Source organism: Eurosta solidaginis, chromosome 2 (assembly GCF_040869045.1).
Source record: "Eurosta solidaginis isolate ZX-2024a chromosome 2, ASM4086904v1, whole genome shotgun sequence".
Taxonomy (NCBI): domain Eukaryota; kingdom Metazoa; phylum Arthropoda; class Insecta; order Diptera; family Tephritidae; genus Eurosta; species Eurosta solidaginis.
This window is the reverse complement of record NC_090320.1, coordinates 24,256,806-24,276,877: the sequence shown is the minus strand read 5'-3', so window position 1 is coordinate 24,276,877 and position 20,072 is coordinate 24,256,806. Positions and strand designations below refer to the sequence as shown.

Sequence of the window (20,072 nt, the reverse complement as noted above, 5' to 3'; positions counted from 1 at the left end):
TCTAGATATGTGTGCTTTCACACTTTGCAAATGAAATTATTATTACCACGCTTTGGTACTTTTCCAACGTTTCTCGCAATTGAAAACTGCATTTTAACAAAAGGAATACGAGACAAAATATGTGAGCAAGTGTTTTTCTTCTATAGTGATTGCTTCGCGTAATTTTGTATGTTATTGGGCAAGGCGAAATAAGTTTCAACTGCTAAGTCTGAAGTTCCTTTATATTTACAAACGCTACATCTTGCGTGATTGTGGTGATGTGACTGTCATGCATAAGATTGCGTTGAACGCACATACATATGTATGTATATGAAATGAAAAATTTCAATCTGACGCGGCCATAAGCTAAATCTGGAAATATTTTCACTGTCAGCTTTTAAATTTTAGTGAAACGTTAGTCGTGTTGCTTTTTACATGTATATACATATGTACTTAAACTTTATATGGACAGCTAAGTGCATAACTTTATCTACACTTATACAATTGTTGGGCAGAAAATTAGTACTGATAAATTTCAGTATGCATTAGACTCAGTTGCAACTGAAATGTGTCTCTTCATTTTATCTATACACTATTCTCCTCTTCTATGACTGAAAAGTGTGTGTGTGTGTGTCCACGATTCAGCTATAGCTTATACACTATGGCCACCAAATGTGCGCGTCTCCGCTATTAAGCAAATGTTACACATATAAATGTAAAAACAAGTAAGGAAGTCTAAGTTCGGGTGAAACAGAACATTATATACCCAGATGTACATTTGAAATGCTGTTGTTGTTTGTTGTGTGCTTAATAGTGTTACAAGGCTGCGCAATAATACATATACACACGGTTTTATTCTGAAATAATTTTTCATCCAGTTATGGCTCACGAAACATAGAAAATTGCTTAGTCATAAAGGGGCGGTGCCACGCAGTTTTTCCTATTTATTGTTATAAATCCACTTGGGAAATGAAATACCATTGATATAAAGCTCTTTTTTGCAAAGATATAGCTTATTTTATTCGTCCACGACCCTTTTAAAAATTTTTTATATAATAGTGGGCGTGGTCCTTAACCGATTTCGTTAATTTTTCTTCAAAGCATTGCTTATAGTAAAAACAACCTCTCTGCTGAATTTTCTTACGATAGGTTTAACGATTTTTGATTTATGATTAATAATATTTGTAAAATTGATTTTATCAGAAGTGGTCGTGGCACCGGCCCTATTTAAACAAATTTTTTCAATTTTTTATCAAGAGTCTCAATATGTTCTTGGTCCAGATAAGTTCGGGTAATTTGGTGGAGATATCTCAATATTTACTCAAGTTATCGTGTTAACGGACAGACGGACGAACGAACATCGCTCAATCAAATTTTTTTTCGATACTGATGATTTTGATATATGGAAGTCTATATATATCTCGATTCCTTTATACCTGTACAACCAACCGTTATCCAATCAAAGCTATAATACCCTGTGTATAAGTACAGATGGGTATAAAAAAACACGACTATTTTTCAGCCTCACTACGACTACAGATGAGTGAGGCTAATCTTTATCGTTAATACAACAACAACAACAAGTGAGGCTAATACTTTTCGTATAACCAATCTGACTAAACCACGTAATCGTTCTTAACTAAATGATACAAATCAACTGTGCAAATATACAATTAAAAGAACTACAAGAAAATTTTCTTTTGAAAAAGTATAATAAATTGTTTTTCAAAGTCGCACAAATTTTATTTCGTTGGAATATGCATGAATAGCTTCAATTGGTTGTTTTGATAGAACAACAAAAGCTGTTTGTTAAACTGTCATTATACCTTAAATTTTACCACGTGTTTTGCGCAAAAATTTCCACAAGTTATAATGGCCGAGTTAATTAAATGATAACATTTAACTTTAATAAGAGTGGTGGATCTATGGGAGGGGGGAGAACTGGAGTAGAGTCCCGCATCGTAAGTTCTGCGCATTTGAGTCTTGGCAGCCATAATTTCGAAATAGTTTTAACACAAACAACATCAGCTCTGACATCCAGCAAAGAATCACTCTTGCCAATAAATGCTACTTTGAACTAGGTAGGCAATTGAAAAGTAAAGTCCTCTCTTGGCAAATAAGCTTAATTTCTTTCTAGCAAGAGGACCAAGGTTCGCGCAGGGTGTTTGCCATTCGTTTATATTTAGGCAGCTTTTCGAGTAGGGGAAACTTTATTTATAAGAACTGATTCAAAATCAGTTGGTAACTTTAGAACTCAAGATTGTAGATGGTTTGTAAGTGGATTTCAGTTTCATATGTTAACCCATTTTTTAGATATAGACCAAAAAATGGACCAGGGTTTAGTATTAGTGCGGGTTTAAGCAAGGGGCGGCGGTTAAGAAGACGAGGGAGATAAAAAAGGGAGTTATGCGCAGAGCCTCAGGTAGAAAAAGAGAAAATGGAAACTAGGAGATATGAATCGGAATTGGAGAGATGTAGAGAAAAAAGGGAAGAGAAAGATAATAGGTGAGTGAAAGGAAACAAATTAGGCGTAAAAATGAAGTGGGAATAGAAGAGAGAAAATTGTGAGAAAGTCAAAGGGAGAAAATACGAAGAAAAGACAAGGATCAAGCATTGACAGAGAAGGCAGAGGCAAGACTATAATTGTTTTTTTTTTTTTTGCAACAGATAAAAAATGCCTCGAGAGTAAACGCATCGCAGGGAGGAAAATTATCGGACAGGAGAACGTCGCAAACGTTTATTTATATCTCGGGAAAGACGAAGTCTGCTGGGTACTCTAGTAGCTTTATGAATTAAGGAAATATCTCTCAACTTTCATGTGCTCGGGTTAAAAAGCTTCTATAATCTTATATGCTTATATTCTTATTATAAGATGTATCGAACTATTAGCTCTGCTTCACCTGTGGCAAAAAAAAAAAATCGAAAGTTGTTGTTCTAAATTTGGTAGGACATCGTTCTCTTATTTCATATTTGTTATACAATGTTATAAACTCGTTTTAAATATACTCAACAATTAAGTTTTGACTTTTTTGAAGTTGTTAAGGTATTATTCAGCAATGAAGTACGTACAACCCGTGACAAGTATGTAGAAACGATTTTTTTAGAAATAAGTAGGCATTGCTAATACGCCCTATAATCTTCATAAAGATATTAGCTTAGTTGACCCAATAGAGGTTTTAATCAAAATACGAAATATATGAAGCAAGCTTTATCATGACACTTGAATCTGCATCAAGGCCTTCGAAAGTGAACAGTTTTTGAACTTTCCATAACTCAAAATTTATTTAGTCCACGGACTGATTCCATGTCGTCAATCATATTCTAATTTTTTGGAACGGTGGCCGCAAAAAACTATAAACATCATAAATAAATATAAGGCGCAGTTACTTCCGAAGAGATTTTAGGCCGAACTTCGCTTCCAGTTTGCGTCATACTTCTTCTTTTCCATCGACAAGGCAGATGAGTTTGCACAGGTAAGCTTTTCATGGCAGAAAAACAGATTTTCGGACTTTTTTCGTGTAGTTATCCCTGTGCGCCCCCCCCCCCCATTGCCTCTCTGGATCCGTCCCTGTTTAATTTAAACTTAAAAGTATTTTTATTGTGTGAAAATGTGTGTGAAATCTAATCACATGACCCAATAAGGTAGTATAAATAGCGCCCACAAAACTTTTCTTGCTTCAATTTAAGCTTAAAAAGTGCCGGAAATAGTTAGAAACTAAAATGAGTATACGCAATAATTTCGCACTACTGTTTGTTGTATTTAGCTGCCTTATGGCCCATACGAATCGAGTTGTTAATGGTGAAGATCCGCATATAGAGGATAGCCCGTATGTGGTGTCATTACATTATTACAAACGATATTATTGCATGGGTTCATTAATCGATATGGCCACGGTGATCACAGCCGCGCATTGCGTGGGAGATTTAAGAAGGGAGGAAATGTCTGTTTCAGCTGGTGTAACCAGTTTAAGTGACCTAACCAAAGGTGGTGGACAAACTCGTTATGTGGCTTTTGCAGATTATCCAGACGGTTATGATTCGCTAAAATTAGATATGGATATTGGTGTGATTAGATTAACAGAACCCTTTCATCAGGATCGGAGAGTAAATGCAATACCACTTTGTCGTAATGAATTAAAGCCGGGCACAATGCATGTTTTTGGATGGGGTGTAACATATCCAGGCAATAGGTGCTCTTCGGATAAACTCCAAACTACTTCTGTGTCTGTTGTGCCAAAGGAGGAATGTGAGGCTGTTTTTAAGGACGAATTATGTATAACAGAATCTATGATTTGTGCTGAACGTACTTCAAATGATCCGTTCCGATCCGAATCTGGAACAGCGGGCGTTGTGAATGGACAACTTTGTGCTGTGTCATCAAGGGTGAAAGATTCTTGGCAAAACTTAAATCTTGTTATATATACAACAATATTTAATGACAAAGTAAAAGAGTATTTAAGTAAAGCGTTGTGTACTGATTGGTTAAGAAAAAGAAAGCGTTGTTGATACGCTGATGGTTAGCGTTATAAAGCAATTATTTTTTATTTAAAATTGTCTTCCCTTTTATACAAATTTGTCTAGTCTACACATACATTATTACACTAACACTAATAAATTGCATTCTTAATATTTACATACTGAGTCAGCATATCAGTCCGATCTATTTTTACCAATTGTAACTGTGAATATTTTGGCAGGCGTATTGACGAGTTGTCTTTAACATTTGGTCACGCTATTAGCGAGCTCGTCAAAATGCCAGTGTATTGTAACTAGATACGGGTCTTGCCGTCGGCATTAGTGAGTGATGTTGAACTCCCGCTGTGTGGGGTAAATGAAATGTATTTGGATCAACATTGTAATGTGCATACTATATGGGTGGTCTGCTTAGGCAGTATTAGGGTATTAGAATATGATGAATAATAGTGCAAACATATTGACATAAATTGGTATCATGCATAATACCACAGTTGCAGCGCACAGTGTTCGATCTTCAAATTTGAGACGACAAAAATTGTTTTTTAATATTCCCTTTTTTTAATCTGGCTACTGCATTACAAAAAAGCAGGCATGCTTAACCAACGAAACGATATCATTTCGTTACGATAATCAACGTTAATAAACGAAACGAAGTCATTTCGTTTCGTTTATTAACGTTAAGATCGTCAAATTAACGAAATGATTTCGTTTCGTTTTCTGCCATATCAAAACGAAATCAAATCGTTTATGTTGATTATTAATTTCAAACTATGCTGGCAAAGCTGATTGATGGCGGAGTCATTAAAGGTGAAAGCATTAGCCAAGCTGATTGCAACTTTTCTCATGAATTTTGACAGTACGAACATTTCTCAAAGTATTTTTGACATTACCACCAACGAATTACACAAACAAATTACATAGAGTATGTGTGTGTATGTGCGCTCTTTGTTGCCACCTTACGGCTTCACCATTGCTATAGCATTGCCAGCACAATTCAAACATAAAGTATCACGTTTTTGTTAACGTTTTTAACGTTAACGAAATCTTTTCGTTTCAGTTAAAAACGAGATACAATTTATTTTGATAATTTCTTTATCGATAATATTTCGAAGTGTTTCAACGGAAACGGTGGAAATTTTTTGATAAACGATTAGCTTAACGTTAAGGTGCATCCCTGCAAAAAAGAATGTCAATGTATATCGGAAATAGCATATTTGCGCCTAGTTATTTGTTTATTTATACATTTCTAGTGGTATTGCGAATGGGAGGGAAAATAAACAAACAAAAACACACTTAGTGCGAACGCAACTAGTGCAACTTTTAGTAGTCCATAACTATGAAAGTAATAAACATATTTTACAAATTTTTTCAGTGGAGATAACTTAATATATTCTCTGGTTAAACTTTTTATATTTTTGTGTAACTGTTTACAGATGAAAAACGCAGGGCATGTTTTTTGCAAGTGATTCCCAATAAAATTAAATTTTCAGCGGTCCTGATCTTTTGACTCGACCAACATCCACCACCGCAAGGAACATATATATAACATACATGTAAGATTTTGTTCAGCATCATGCGTTGATAGGTGAGTGGGTTAGGTTAGGTTCAACTGGCTGGTCCGTGACAACCTCACATAGACTGAATGAGTTCATAGTGTTAACAGAAGTTTGCACAACGAACAATCTGAAAACCCCTTTCAGAAACCAAAAGCCATATTACTAAGTAACGCTGTCCTAAGCGCAGGTCGGGAACTAGGTAGTCCAACATTTGATGACGCTATACTACTACGACCGTAGGGTCTGTGCACAAGACAATGAGTCTCGTTGCAGTTGTCCACGCTATGCTTTCCCCAACAGGTCTAAAGATGAAATGTGCAGAATGTCAAACTGTGCTTCCGTCGGCGTTCTTTTCACGGCCCCCATTGTGCTTAGCATTGATAGCCTACACATCACCTATAATTTTTTGAGATACGTTCTTTTTTGGGTGCCGTCCACCAAACAAGAATTTCATAGCATAGGATGAGCTTTACAATCGCTGCAAATATCCAATGAGACAGAGGGCGATAGACGCCATGTATACGGCGGCATTCTTTTACATGCATAAATTACCGTCGCGGCCTTCTGCACCCTCTTTCCACGTTGATGATTTCTAGATATCTAGTACAAGTTATCTCCTGCGGGATCGCAGCTCTTAGCTTGGACTTAGACCGATTTGGGACCTTATAACTTCTAGTGAACAAGACCATGTCCGTCTTCAACGCATTGGAGCTCAACTCGACAGAAGATGCGCAGCTATATATATCCTGAAACGCCCCATCCGTCAGAGAGCTAATTAGTGGAAGGCACTCGCCACTTAAGACAACTGCAACGTCATCTGCGCTTGCCGTAAATTTGACGGGTCCCACATTTACCAGCCTGAGTAGTTGGTTGATGACCACCGTATATAGCAGAGGTAACAATAGTTAGCCCTGCAGTGTGCCCTGTTCACCGATTTTGTGGCTGCGAACTAATCTTCCTGCAGTTAAGCATACAACCGATTCATATGGTTAGGGCTGTTTGTACTTCAATGTACTTAAGGCCCTCCATGATCGCCTGTTTAGAGACATTGTTGAGATCCCGCCAGTGAGGACTCCTCCTTACATTCCAAGGCTAATAGTAAATATAAAGATGACAACCACCCTATGCAGTACCGTGTTCACAGACTTGCCTTTGGTTTACCCATGTTGGGTTTTGAAGAACAGTTTTTGTCCACGTCTATTAGCCTCTCAAAAATTTTAGCAAAAATTGTGTGAAGCTAATGGGTCTGTAGGCCTTGGGATACATATAACCAAAGACAGGTAAGATCTTTAGTAGGAAAACAGCACGAGCAGTTCTTCAAGAGTCGGATAAATGATTCAGTCTTATGCATCCATCGAATATTATTTCAAGCCATTCCACGATCGTTCTACTCGAGATTTGTAGCATGCTTATAACGGTGATCCGACAAAATTTTGTAAGTGAATGGGCAAGTCGATATAAGTAGGTGTCAACTGCTAAGTCTGAAGTTCTGATTATATTTGCAAAGGCAACATTTTGCGTGATTGTGATGATGTTCGCTTTTGCAGCAAAACTCATGAACATGAACACAAATGTAAGATTCAAACTATCGTTTTTAAGTTTATATTGTTCATTGAAAAGCGGCTTCGAATTTTCTTTCAGAAAACCATTTGAATATCTCAATAATTTTACCCCTTACTTAAGTTTCATTTTGCAATTTTCATTTTGGTTCATTATTAAAGTTTCATACAGCGCAAGTCATATAGCCTTTGGCAAGCCTAATTTACTTGATGCATCTCTTCATATTTTATACAAATAACAATATTGCTATCAATGCCTACCTCAGTGAAGCACTAACAAGTTTTTATACTCAGTTGAGCAGAGCTCACAGGGTATATTCATTTTGTTCGCATAACGGTACCCTGTCACGGCATAAAGTAATCGAGATAGATATAGACTTCTATATATCAAAATGATCTGGACGAAAAAGAAATTCATTTAGCCTCGTCCGTACGTAGGTCCGTCCGTAAACACGATAAATTGAGTAAATTTTGAGGTATCTTGATGAAATTTGGTATGTGCGTTCCTAGGCACTCATCTCAGATCGCTATTTAAAATCAACGAAATCAGATGAAACTTGGTAGTTGGGTTGACCTTATGACACAGAACACAGGAATAGTAAAATTTTGGACAATGGACGTGGCACCGCCCACTTTTAAAAGAATGTAATTTAAAAGTTTTGCAAGCTGTAATTTGGCATCATCATGATGAAATTTGGAAGGAACGTTACTCCTATTACTATATGTGTGCTAGATAAAAATTAGCAAAATCAGGTGACGAACACGTCCACTTTAAAAAAAAATATTTTTTAAGTAAAATCTTAATAAAATTTTTTTATATATTTACAGTATATAAGTAAATTTTGTGAACATTCAACTCCAGTAATGATATGGTGCACCAAATACAAAAATAAAAGAAAATTCCTGTCTAGAATACTTTTAATGCCATAAGTCGAACAAAAATTTACCAATCCTTGTGAAATTTGGTAAGGGCATAGCTTCTATGACGATAACTGTTTTCTGTGAAAATGGGCCAAATCGGTTGAAGCCACGCCCAGTTTTTATACACAGTCGACCTCCTGTCCTCCCGCTCGGCCGTTACCACGATAACTTGACCAAAAATCGATATATCTTTACTAAACTTAGTTCGCGTACTGATCTGAACTCAGTTTATTTTGGTATTAAAAATGGGCGAAATCCGACTATGACCACTCCCACTTTTTCGATATCGAAAATTACGAAAAATGAAAAAAATTTCATAATTCTATACCAAATATGAAAAAATGGATGAAACATGGTAATTGGATTCGTTTATTGACGCAAAATATAACTTTAGAAAAAACTTTGAAAAATGGGTGTGACACTTACCATATTAAGTAGGAGAAAATGAAACAGTTCTGCAGGGCGAAATCAAAAGCCCTTAGAATCACGGCAGGAATGCTGTTCGTGGTATTACATATATAAATAAATTAGCAGTACCCGACAGATGATGTTCTGGGACACCCAAGTCCGATATATCGAAAACGCCTTCACATATACAACTAAGGTTCACTCCCTTTTAAAACCCTCATTAATACCTTTAATTTGATACCCATATCGTACAAACACATTATAGAGTCACCCCTGGTCCACCCTTATGGCGATATCTCGAAAAGGCGTCCACCAATAGAACTAAGGTCCACTCCCTTTTAAAATACTCATTAAAACATTTCATTTGATACCCATATCGTACAAACAAATTCTAGGGTCAGCCCAGGTCCACCTTTATGGCGATATCCCTATATGGCGTTCACCTATAGAACTATTGCCCACTACCTTTTAAAATACTCTTTATTACCTTCCATTTGATACCAATGTCATACAAACACATTCCAGGGTTACCCTAGGTTCATTTTCCTACATGGTGATTTTCTCTTATTTTGTCTCCAAAGCTCTCAGCTGAGTATGTAATGTTCGGTTACGCCCGAACTTAGCCTTTCTTACTTGTTCTTTTTACCCCTTTCTCTGTACCCGCAAAAAATGCAGCTCAATCAGCTTCGCAAATATTTGTTTCATCAATCGCTCCTCAGTTTGTATATAAACATTGCTAGATGAAGAGATTTATGTTGATGGTTGTGCTAAATTGATTTATTGGGCTTTTTGTTGCAGAAGAAGGAGGAAAGTATTGATGCAAAAGGCGTCTGTGAAAAGATGCCATAAAATGTTTCGGGCAAAACATAAGCATAGTGCTGACATTCTGGAAGTGAATGGGTGTACTATTTAGAAATCTCAAAAATTTCAAAACTAGTTAAGGTTCAAAAGGAAATAAAAACACACCGCTTTTAAAAGAAAGACTTGACTCATAATCGGCGTCATATCGTTATGTTAACATTGGAATGCCTCAATTTGCTATCTCGTCTTCCTCCTTGATCAAATTATGGAATATGAAGTATTTTCCTCAAAAATTTCGTACGGTAAACTCATTTGAAAATTTGCCTCAAATACATGTTTTTAAACCTAAATGGTTAGGGGGAGGGCGGCCCACTATACAGCCACCCTTAAAAAAAACAGAGGTTGGAATATCAATACTTTTGACCCCGACATATTCAAACTAATGTTGACAAGAGTAGAACATAGAGGAAGTGCTAGCGACATGGCGGATATTAGAGCAGCATGCGATGCGTCAATGACTAGAAAGCCCAAGCGCAAACAACATTGTTCCACATTTTGGTGGAACGAGTGCATACATTCCCTCGCGACTCGCACTTAAAGAGCAATAAAAGATAGTAAGCGGGAATGCCTGCTTAAGCTTTGCGATGACGTCGAGAATGACCCTTGGGGCACAGCTTATAAATTGGTTTTTAAGAAATTGAATCACAAAGGAGAGGCGATGCCAACATGCCCCTCTTTTCTCAGAAACGTGGTAGATACTTTATTTCCCACGCAAAGCTAGTTTCTCCCACATCAGGCGCCGCACTATACTCATTTGACGAGGTTACCGTCGTCGAGGTCCTTGAAGCGGTGAATAGACTGCAAGACCGCAAGTCTCCTGGCCCGGACGGGGTACCAAACAGAGCACTCAACTTATAACACGTCAACATTTGCGAAACTATTTAATGCATGCTTGACTGAGGGAACATTTCCTACAATATGGAAACGACAAAACGAAACCTATCAAAATTAAATGAAAAAAGAAAAAAACCTATTGAAATTAAAAAAAAAAAAAACAAAAAAAAAAAAATTCATTTATTTATTTATATACATATATGTATAAACAAGTAAGGAAGGCTAAGTTCAGGTGTAACCGAACATTACATACTCAGCTGAGAGCTGTGGAGACAAAAAGGGAAAATCCCCATGTTATAAAAAGAACCTAGGGTAACCCTGGAATGTGTTTGTATGACATGTGTATCAAATGGAAGGTATTAAAGAGTATTTTAAAGGAAGTGGGCCATAGTTCTATAGATGGATGCCATTTAGGGATATCGCCATAAAGGTGGACCCGGCCTGACTCTAGAATTTTTTTGTACGATATGGGTATCAAATGAAATGTGTTAATGATAATTTTAAAAGGGAGTGGGCATAAGTTCTATAGGTGGACGCCTTTTCGAGATATCGCCATAAAGGTGGACCAGGGGTGACTCTGGAATTTATTTTGTACGATATGGGTATCAAATGAAAGGTGTTAATGAGAATTTTAAAAAGGAGTGGGCCTTAGTTCTATAGGTGGATGCCTTTTCGGAATATCGTTATAAAAGTGGACCAGGGTTGACTCTAGAATGCGTTTGTAGAATATGGGTATCAAACGAAAGGTGTTAATGAGTATTTTAAGAGGGCATGGGCCTTAGTTCTATAGGTGGACGCCTTTTCGAGATATCGCCATAAAGGTGGACCAGGGGTGACTCTAGAATTTGTTTTTACGATATGGGTATCAAATGAAAGGTGTTAATGAGTATTTTAAAAGGGCGTGGGCCTTAGTTCTAGAGGTGGACGCCTTTTCAAGATATCGCCATAAAGGTGGACTAGGGGTGACTCTAGAATTTGTTTGTACGATATGGGTTTCAAATGAAAGGTGTTAATGAGTATTTTAAAAGGGAGTGGGCCTTAGTTCTATAGGTGGACGCCTTTTCGAGATATCGCCATAAAGGTGGACCAGGGGTGACTCTAGAATTTGTTTTTACGATATGGGTATCAAATGAAAGGTGTTAATGAGTATTTTAAAAGGGCGTGGGCCTTAGTTCTATAGGTGGATGCCTTTTCGAGATATCGCCATAAAGGTGGGCCAGGGGTGACTTTAGAATTTTTTTGTACGATATGGGTATCAAATGAAAAGTGTTAATGAGTTTTTTAAAAAGAAGTGGGCCTTAGTTCTATATGTGGACGCCTTTTCGAGATATCGCCATAAACGTGGACCAGGGGTGACTCTAGAATGTGTTTGTATGATATGGGTATCAAATTAAAGGTATTAATGAGGGTTTTAAAAGGGAGTGGCCCTTAGTTGTATATGTGAAGGCGTTTTCGAGATATCGAGCAAAATGTGGACCAGGGTGATCCAGAACATCATCTGTCGGGTACCGCTAATTTATTTATATATGTAATACCACGAACAGGATTCCAAGGGCTCTTGATTTCGCCCTGCAAAACTTTTTCATTTTCTTCTACTTAATATGGTAGGTGTCACACCCATTTTACCAAGTTTTTTTCTAAAGTTATATTTCGCGTCAATAGACCAATGCAATTACCATGTTTCATCCCTTTTTTCGTATTTGGTATAGAATTATGGCATTTTTTCATTTTTCGTAATTTTCGATATCGAAAAAGTGGGAGTGTTCATAGTCGGATTTCGGCCATTTTTGACACGAATACAAAGTGAGTTCAGATAAGTACGTGAACTGAGTTTAGTAAATATATATGCATTTTTGCTCAAGTTATCGTGTTAACGGCCGAGCGGAAGGACAGACGGTCGACTGTGTATAAAAACTGGGCGTGGCTCCGACCGATTTCGCCCTTTTTCACAGAAAACAGTTATCGTCCTAGAATCTAAGCCTCTACCAAATTTCACAAGGATTGGTAAATTTTTGTTCGACTTATGGCATTAAAATTATCCTAGACAAATTAAATGAAAAAGGGCGGAACCACGCCCATTTTGAAATTTTCTTTTATTTTTGTATTTTGTTGCAACATATCATTACTGGAGTTGAATGTTGACATAATTTACTTATATACTGTAAAGATATTAACTTTTCTTTTAAAATTTGAATTTAAAAAAAATTTTTTTTAAAAAGTGGGCGTGGTCGTTATCCGATTTTGCTAATTTTTATTAAGCAGACATATAGTAACAAGAGTAACGTTCCTGCCAAATTTCATCATGATATCTTCAACGGCTGCCAAATTACAGCTTGCAAAACTTCTAAATTACCTTCTTTTAAAAGTGGGCGGTGCCACGCCCGTTGCCCAAAATTTTACTAGTTTTCTATTCTGCGTCATAAGTTCAACTCACCTACCAAGTTTCATCGCTTAATCCGTATTTGGTAATGAATTATCGCACTTTTTCGATTTTTCGAAATTTTAAATAGCAATCTGAGATGAGTGCCCAGGAACCTACATACCAAATTTCATCAAGATACCTCGAAACTTACTCAAGTTATCGTGTTAACGGGCAGGCGGACGGACGGACGGACGGGTATGGCTCAATCGAATTTTTTTTCGATACTGATGATTTTGATATATGGAAGTCTATATCTATCTCGATTCCTTTATACCTGTACAACCAACCGTTATCCAATCAAAGTTAATATACTCTGTGAGCTCTGATCAACTGAGTATAAAAAACAAAACCCTACAATACAAGTAGTCGAACGCACAAGCACTATATGCACAGTGTTTAAGGTATGCTTGGAAATATCCGAAGAAGTGGTACGTGCGAAGCACATTCAGGTAGTTAGCAGGGCGCGCCAGTCCCAGCGTTAACTATACCGCGGACTTTCTAAGTATAGCAACGTGACCCCGACAGACGTAGAGCTTAGTGCTCAACCTACCTCCCGACGGAATACTTGACGTTAGTACTGGGGTGTAAATGGTACTCAGACGGTAGGAGGTTTAGTGCGGTTAAAGTCCCACACTAACTATGAGGCTTTCGATGCTTACTCCTCGTAAAAAAAAAAAACCTAAAAATGAGCTGGCTTAGTTATCACCGAACATCCTTTGAAAGCATACAATAATCAGGTTGCTACTAACAACAATGGCAATATAAAGAGATTAAAGAAGAAAATAACGAAAAAGTGCTGAAGCATACGTAAACATTAATATGTTTACGCCAAAAAAAAATTATCCATGAACTAATTTGTCGATGCTTAAAACAACCAAACACCATTACTCACAATGGATTTGTAGGGCCATTGAAGCTTTCCATGCATAAAAACATCGGATTTTTGAAAGCCATTCGACTTCGTTTTCTTTGGGACATAGATTGAATGTGAGTACAAGCAAATTGTTATTTCTCTAACGAGTTTGTAGGGAACATACCTTTATTATCACGGAGCTTTTTAACTCTCAGCTAATTTCACATCTCGAGTTCGACGCATCGCTTGTTCTGTTTTTATCTTCCTTATTTTGCGACTCTATTCCACGATTAGTTTTTAGGCGCAAAAATAAATTGTTAATATTTGAGGTTTATATTTTAGACCTAAATATAGCTGTTATATTTAAGGATTTTTTAACAGTTATTTCTGGACTAAAAAAATTTTAACAGTTATTTCTGAACTTAGTAATAAATTTAAAAATTGAGCAGTTATTTTTGGACCTAAAAAGTAAGTCCCAAGTACAACAGTTATTCTTGCACTTACGAAATAAACCTCAATATTTATCAGTTATTTTTGGACCTCAGTTATGGACCACCAAACTAAACAGTGATTTTTAACGTCCAATCTCAAAACATAACCGTTATTTGTAAGCCCAAAAAATTATCTCAAAATATAACAATAACTTTAGCACCCAAAAAACAAAAAAAAAAACGTCAAAATATAATTTATTTGTAGACCAAAAATCAAATCTCAAATTTTAACAGTTATTTTTGGACCGAAAAAATAAATCTCAAATTTATACAGTTATTTTTGGACTTAAAAATAAATTTTAAAATGCGGCGATCATTTTCGGACCTTAAACATAGGTCTTAAGATTTAACAGGTATTTTCTAAAATAAATCTCACTTTTTAACAGCTATTTTTGGACCCAAAAAATCAAGTCAAAGTTTTTACAGTAATTTTTGAACTTAAGTCAAGATTTAAAAGTTATTTTTAGAACTAAAAAATAAAAGTCAAGATCTAAGGGTGACCCTATAGGAGAAACCTTGCACGAAGTATCTAGGAATCATCCTAGACAGTAAGCTGTCATGGAAGCTAAACGTGGAGGAGAGGGTGAAGAAGGCTTCAACGGCACTTTATGCATGTAAAAGAATGCTGGGGTGTACGTGGGGCTTATCTCCCTCTCTTTCTCATTGGGTTTTTACAGCCACACAAAAAGCAACCTACCTCAAAAAATTAGAGGAGGTATGCAGACTATCAATGCTTAGCATTACGGGAGCCCTGAAAACATCCCCGACAGCTGCACTGTATGCCATTCTGCACATTCCACCTGTAGACCTGGTAGCAAAGAACATAGCGTTAACAACTGCAACAAGGCTCGGTGCCTCGGAGCAGCTTGAGCGGCGACCATACGGCCATAAGAGTATAGCGTCATCAATAACAAGACGGACAGACTACCTGATTCCCTATCTGCGCTTCGAGGGCGATCTTAAGGCCACAATAGAGGTGGACGGTTGGCGCAAGGGTGCTCAAATGGCGGACGAGGCGATACATGTGTACACAGATCGTTCCAAAGTAGTGGAAGGAGTAGGGTCTGCGGTATACTGTGCTGATCCGGAAATAAACAGATCCTACAGGCTGTACTGTTACTGTAGCGTTTTGCAAGCGGAAAAAGTAGCCGTAACCAAAGCAGAAGAAACCATGGAAGAAAATAGCCCAGGCTGCAATCGTGTTAACTTTTATATTGACAGTCAAGCAGCAATTAAGGCAATAATCTCGCTTAGCACAGCATCTAAATGCGTATTAGAGTGTAAGCAGTCCCTGGAGAGAACCGGGACAGGGAGAGGCATACATCTATATTGGGTTCCAGGGCATATGGGAATAGATGGGAATGCAAAAGCAGATGAACTAGCTAAAAAGAGCCCATTCCTTGAAGCTTGCTCCGTAGACGTCCCAGTTAGACCGGGCGAGATTAAGCGAAGGCGAGAGGTACATGTGATTGACCAGGAAAGGCGTGGGTTCAAGAGCGGGGCTGTAAAGTGTCAGTGTCGCAGATTATGTGTAGGTCTTACAACCTTAGACTAACAAAGTTGCTTCTATCATAAAAAAGAGAGGACTGTAGACTCATGACGGGTATTCTGACTGGACACTGCCTTCTGGCGTCACATGCCTTTAAACTAGGCTTGGCCAGTGATAGGAGATTTATGAAGTGCGGGTTGGAGGAGGAAACGATCGAGCACTTTCTGTGCTCGTGCCCTACACATGCCAGGCTAAGACTCCAGCTATTAGGAGTGATACAGCTGCCAGATCTAGAAGCAGCAAGTGGCTTAAATCCTAGGAAGCTTCTAGTATTTACCAAGAGGACGGAGTTATTTTATAACATAGGTCCTGGTTTTTGATAGGGTTTTTCAGTTTGGTCGTTAAAACAAACTTCTGGCAAAACTACGGACTTATTCAGTCTATGTGAAGTCCTCGTGGACCGGTCAGTTCAACCTAACCTAAGATTAATTTTGGACCAAAAAATTTAAGTCAAGACTTACATAACTACTATTTTCAAAATGTTTTTCCTTCTTGTGGTGATAAAGGGAGTCCCCGATGGTTTTGGGGAGTGTGCTCGATGTTTATACAATTTTGATAAGAATTGAATTTTTCTTGACAAGCAAATATTTTGAAATATTTCCAACTGACACAGTTTACACTTTTTTATGTTTACGCATCTCAACTATCTTCATATTAAACTAGGACATAAACTCATACGATAGTTTGAGGAAAAAACGTTGGGCAATGGTCGTCATGTTGACTAAGGAATAGGCCCATCTTGCTACGTAGAGCATAGACCTTCACTTTAAAAGCTCTGCATGAGTACGGGAGAGCTTGTGTCCAGTAGACACTGAAAGCAAAATACTGTTCGAATTTTGAGCGATCATATGATTTTGGAAACTTCCTACCACCGTCTCACACCCTGCGATAGTAATCTTAAAAATTACGGTTAAAAGTGCTTAACTCCCACCTCACGTCTCCTGATATGTGATAAATATCTAAAATTCAAACGAATTAGGCCTATAATTAAGGCTATACATTTTTCATTGATCCCCTCCTGTTTCAGACGAGCCATCATATAAACGCAAAATTTACGAGTACATTACAAACTTTCAAAAGCAGTGTTATTGATTTCTACCTACTTACATGAAATTGTCCAGCTTAATATGGAAATTTCCAACCGATGTCCTGCAATCAGCGCAAATCGGTGCCGTAAATATGACTAACACCAACACTGCCGCCTCCGCCACCACCCTTTGCAACATCACCACGACTTATGGAAGCACCATTTGTATACTCATCATCGACACTGCCATTACGACTTTCGTAATCATCTTCCTCACCCTCATTTGTCGCATTGGCATAATCACTACTGCAGCCGTCGTCCAGCAAAGTCACTTTTGGCGTTAGATGTTGTTGTTTGTGCTGTTGTATGCATTGCGGCGAGTATTGAGTTTGTCTATGTTGTTGTTGTTTCGTGTATTCAAAATAAGACGACTTTTCGTTGTCCAGCAATGCCACACCACCACCACCAACACTAATACTATTACCATCACTAACCGCAATTGTGATATTACAACCACTCGTTAGATTCAAATTGCTATGACACACAGCAACGGCGGCTGCTGCCTCATGCATTTGTTGGGTTCCTAATAATTGTGCAGCGCGTATATTCAAATTAGGTGTTCGTATACCTGGTGGCATTTGTGCGGAGGCTATACTTATTGTGGGTGGCACATTCAATGCAGATCGACTAACCGCTTGACTGGTGCTAATGTGGTTTGTGCTTCCGGCGCCAACATTACCAAATGAGCTACTGGTAACGCCGGCGCCGCTGGTGCAATGATAGGCACCGGTGATATTGTATGGCATTTGAGAATGATGTAATTGCACAGCGTTATGATCATCAACAGCTCCGGGTAAATTTTGTGGTGTTAGCTGTAAAGGATGATGGTCCTTGCGTTCTGTGTAAGAAAAAGTGTGGGAAAAATGGACAAAAGGTAAATATGCATTTAGAGCTTTAAGCATTGAAAGATCGTAGTTATTTTGAGAAATAGGGAGAGCTTAACTTATATCAAGTTCATACTACTTACCTAATGACGCTAAGAGTTTCGGTTGTAGTGGCAGCATAAAATCATGACCTGTAGTGGCAGCACGCGGTTGCAAGCTCTGTACGGGTGGTACGCTCAAATAATCCGCTGATTGAGTGCAAGAAAGAGAAAGCCAAGAAGAAGGCGACTGTTAGGTAAACAATTGCATAATAATCTACAGATAAAGTAAAAAAATTGTATCATTATTAGTAAAAAAAATTTAAAAACATGAACATTTTTAACCTTTATAAGACATACGAGTCAAATATGATCCAAAAGTGTAATCAGCATTCCACTTTGGCAACAAATAGGTGCTAATAACATAAAATACAGTATACTATGTCTTTAAATTAAAGACTCCACTTGATATCTTGCAACTTATATATAAAGTTAATAAGACATTCACTGCTTGGGACACATTTGACCCATATACCGATGGCGCTATAAATTTGTGTAGGTCTCATGAATGTTAAGTGGGTGAAAAGTGAACTTAACTAGAACATACCTTAGAATTTACTTATAAGAATAAGTGAAACGACAAATTACATGCGGGTTTTTATGGCAGTCAAGGGTTAACATCATTTGTGAATTGTTAAATAATACAATGTCGGAGCTTGCGTTAAGCAACATGAAAAGCAATAACAATATATATTTCTGAAAATTTCAGCTGCTGAGTGAAATATCACCCTAAATCGACTGCCGTTTCGAAAACATCCAATCACTGAAAGCTTTTAAATACCACCTTAATCCGAATTAGTTTCAAGAAGGCCTTGGCTCAGAAACGCCATTTAATACACACACGACATTCTTCAAATGATTTGTAAACTTGAGCGCGTTTGAACTAATTCTTTATACAGGACGCTTTCAATAAATGAGTAGAGATAAGGTGTTTTCGAACTGGCTACTGAATTTGATTGATATTCCACTCAGCAATCGATATAATACATATTTACTGGCTTAAAAGAAATACTTACTTGCAGGGACATCACTGAAAACTAGAAGCATTAAAAACTAAACCGAGCTTTGATCTGAGCTCTTATAATGTATCATACTCATATATGGTAAGCAATGCTCCCTCGACTCAAATTTCCTTACGGAAAAAAGATGTGAGATGACGTATGACGAATGTTCATTTCAAATGGTCGGAATAGTAGCTTGATGGTGCTAGTTTCTGGGACTGAACGGAACCATTGCCGGTAAAGGGCCCTAAACATCCATAATACTCCCTAAAACATCCGCAACAAGAAGAAAAAGAAAAGAAAGAAGAACACCCAGCAATGGTGACTCGTTCAGCAGCTTCTTGCCAGCAAAATTTATTCTTCTTCTTCTACTTCTTCGGCTTTTTCTTCTCTTTTCTGTAGCGATAACGAGACATCCCGGACGTTTTGGGAAGTTTTAGCGATATTAATGATCCTCTACCGGACATTGATCTGGCACCTTTTGGGAAGTAGCACCATTAAGGTACTAGGCCGACGATCGAGAGGACGATTTAATATAACCAAGTAGAACGTTCTAGGTCTTGCAATACACTTCTTCCGTAGAAAATTGTGGTCTCCAGAACCTCACCTGTAAAATAAACAACCGTCCTTGGTGATGACAACTCGTGCATCATAAAACCAAAACGGAGGATGTGGTCTCCGCTTATTTTATTCTGACCTCTGAGGTAGTTGTTGCATTCCTCTACTGTCCTCCAGCTTAGCTCTGTCTAACGCGTTCGCTGTATGGAGGTCATGGCAGCTTTCTATTGAGGACAACGTCAACCAGACGGTAATGTCATCTGAAAGAGTTCGGCCTGTCCCAGTTCTTTAAACGTTTACCGTAGTTGTAATCAAAAAATAGAGTGCAGTGAAAGGGTTTTTTATTTGGAGGGTTCCAATCCCAGCGCACTACCCAGATAAGTGCTTGGTATGTTATTATATCGAACCACTTGTTCGAAGACAAGTGACCGGTGGAGACGCACCGCATTGTAAACAAATGCTCCAGGCCGCAATGAGTTTAAACGAGTAGACCGAGGCACCTTCCCAAGTCTGCCACACCGCCTCAAACGAGATTGCAATAGTCGGAAAATGCCACATCTCGCAATAACTTTTTGTTTTGTCAAAAATTCTGAGA

General features: G+C 37.8%; 1 protein-coding gene across 7 annotated transcripts in view; it reads right to left on the bottom strand.

The window, feature by feature from the left end:
* Positions 1-20,072, bottom strand: part of Shawl (Shaw-like) — a 437,991-nt gene that overhangs the window by 171,579 nt on the left and 246,340 nt on the right. For 6 of the 7 annotated variants that reach the window (XR_010949354.1, XR_010949352.1, XM_067764645.1 and 3 more), the window contains 2 exons: positions 17,964-18,068; positions 17,017-17,834 (listed from right to left, as the gene is read on the bottom strand). Coding sequence is in view for 5 of the 7 variants with exons in the window: in XM_067764645.1 (XP_067620746.1) it covers positions 17,065-17,834; positions 17,964-18,068 (875 nt within the window). In the remaining 2 variants the exon portion in view is untranslated. Of the gene's footprint in view, positions 1-4,517; positions 4,798-17,016; positions 17,835-17,963; positions 18,069-20,072 lie in introns of those variants that run through there. The other variant, XM_067764644.1, reaches the window with a different exon arrangement.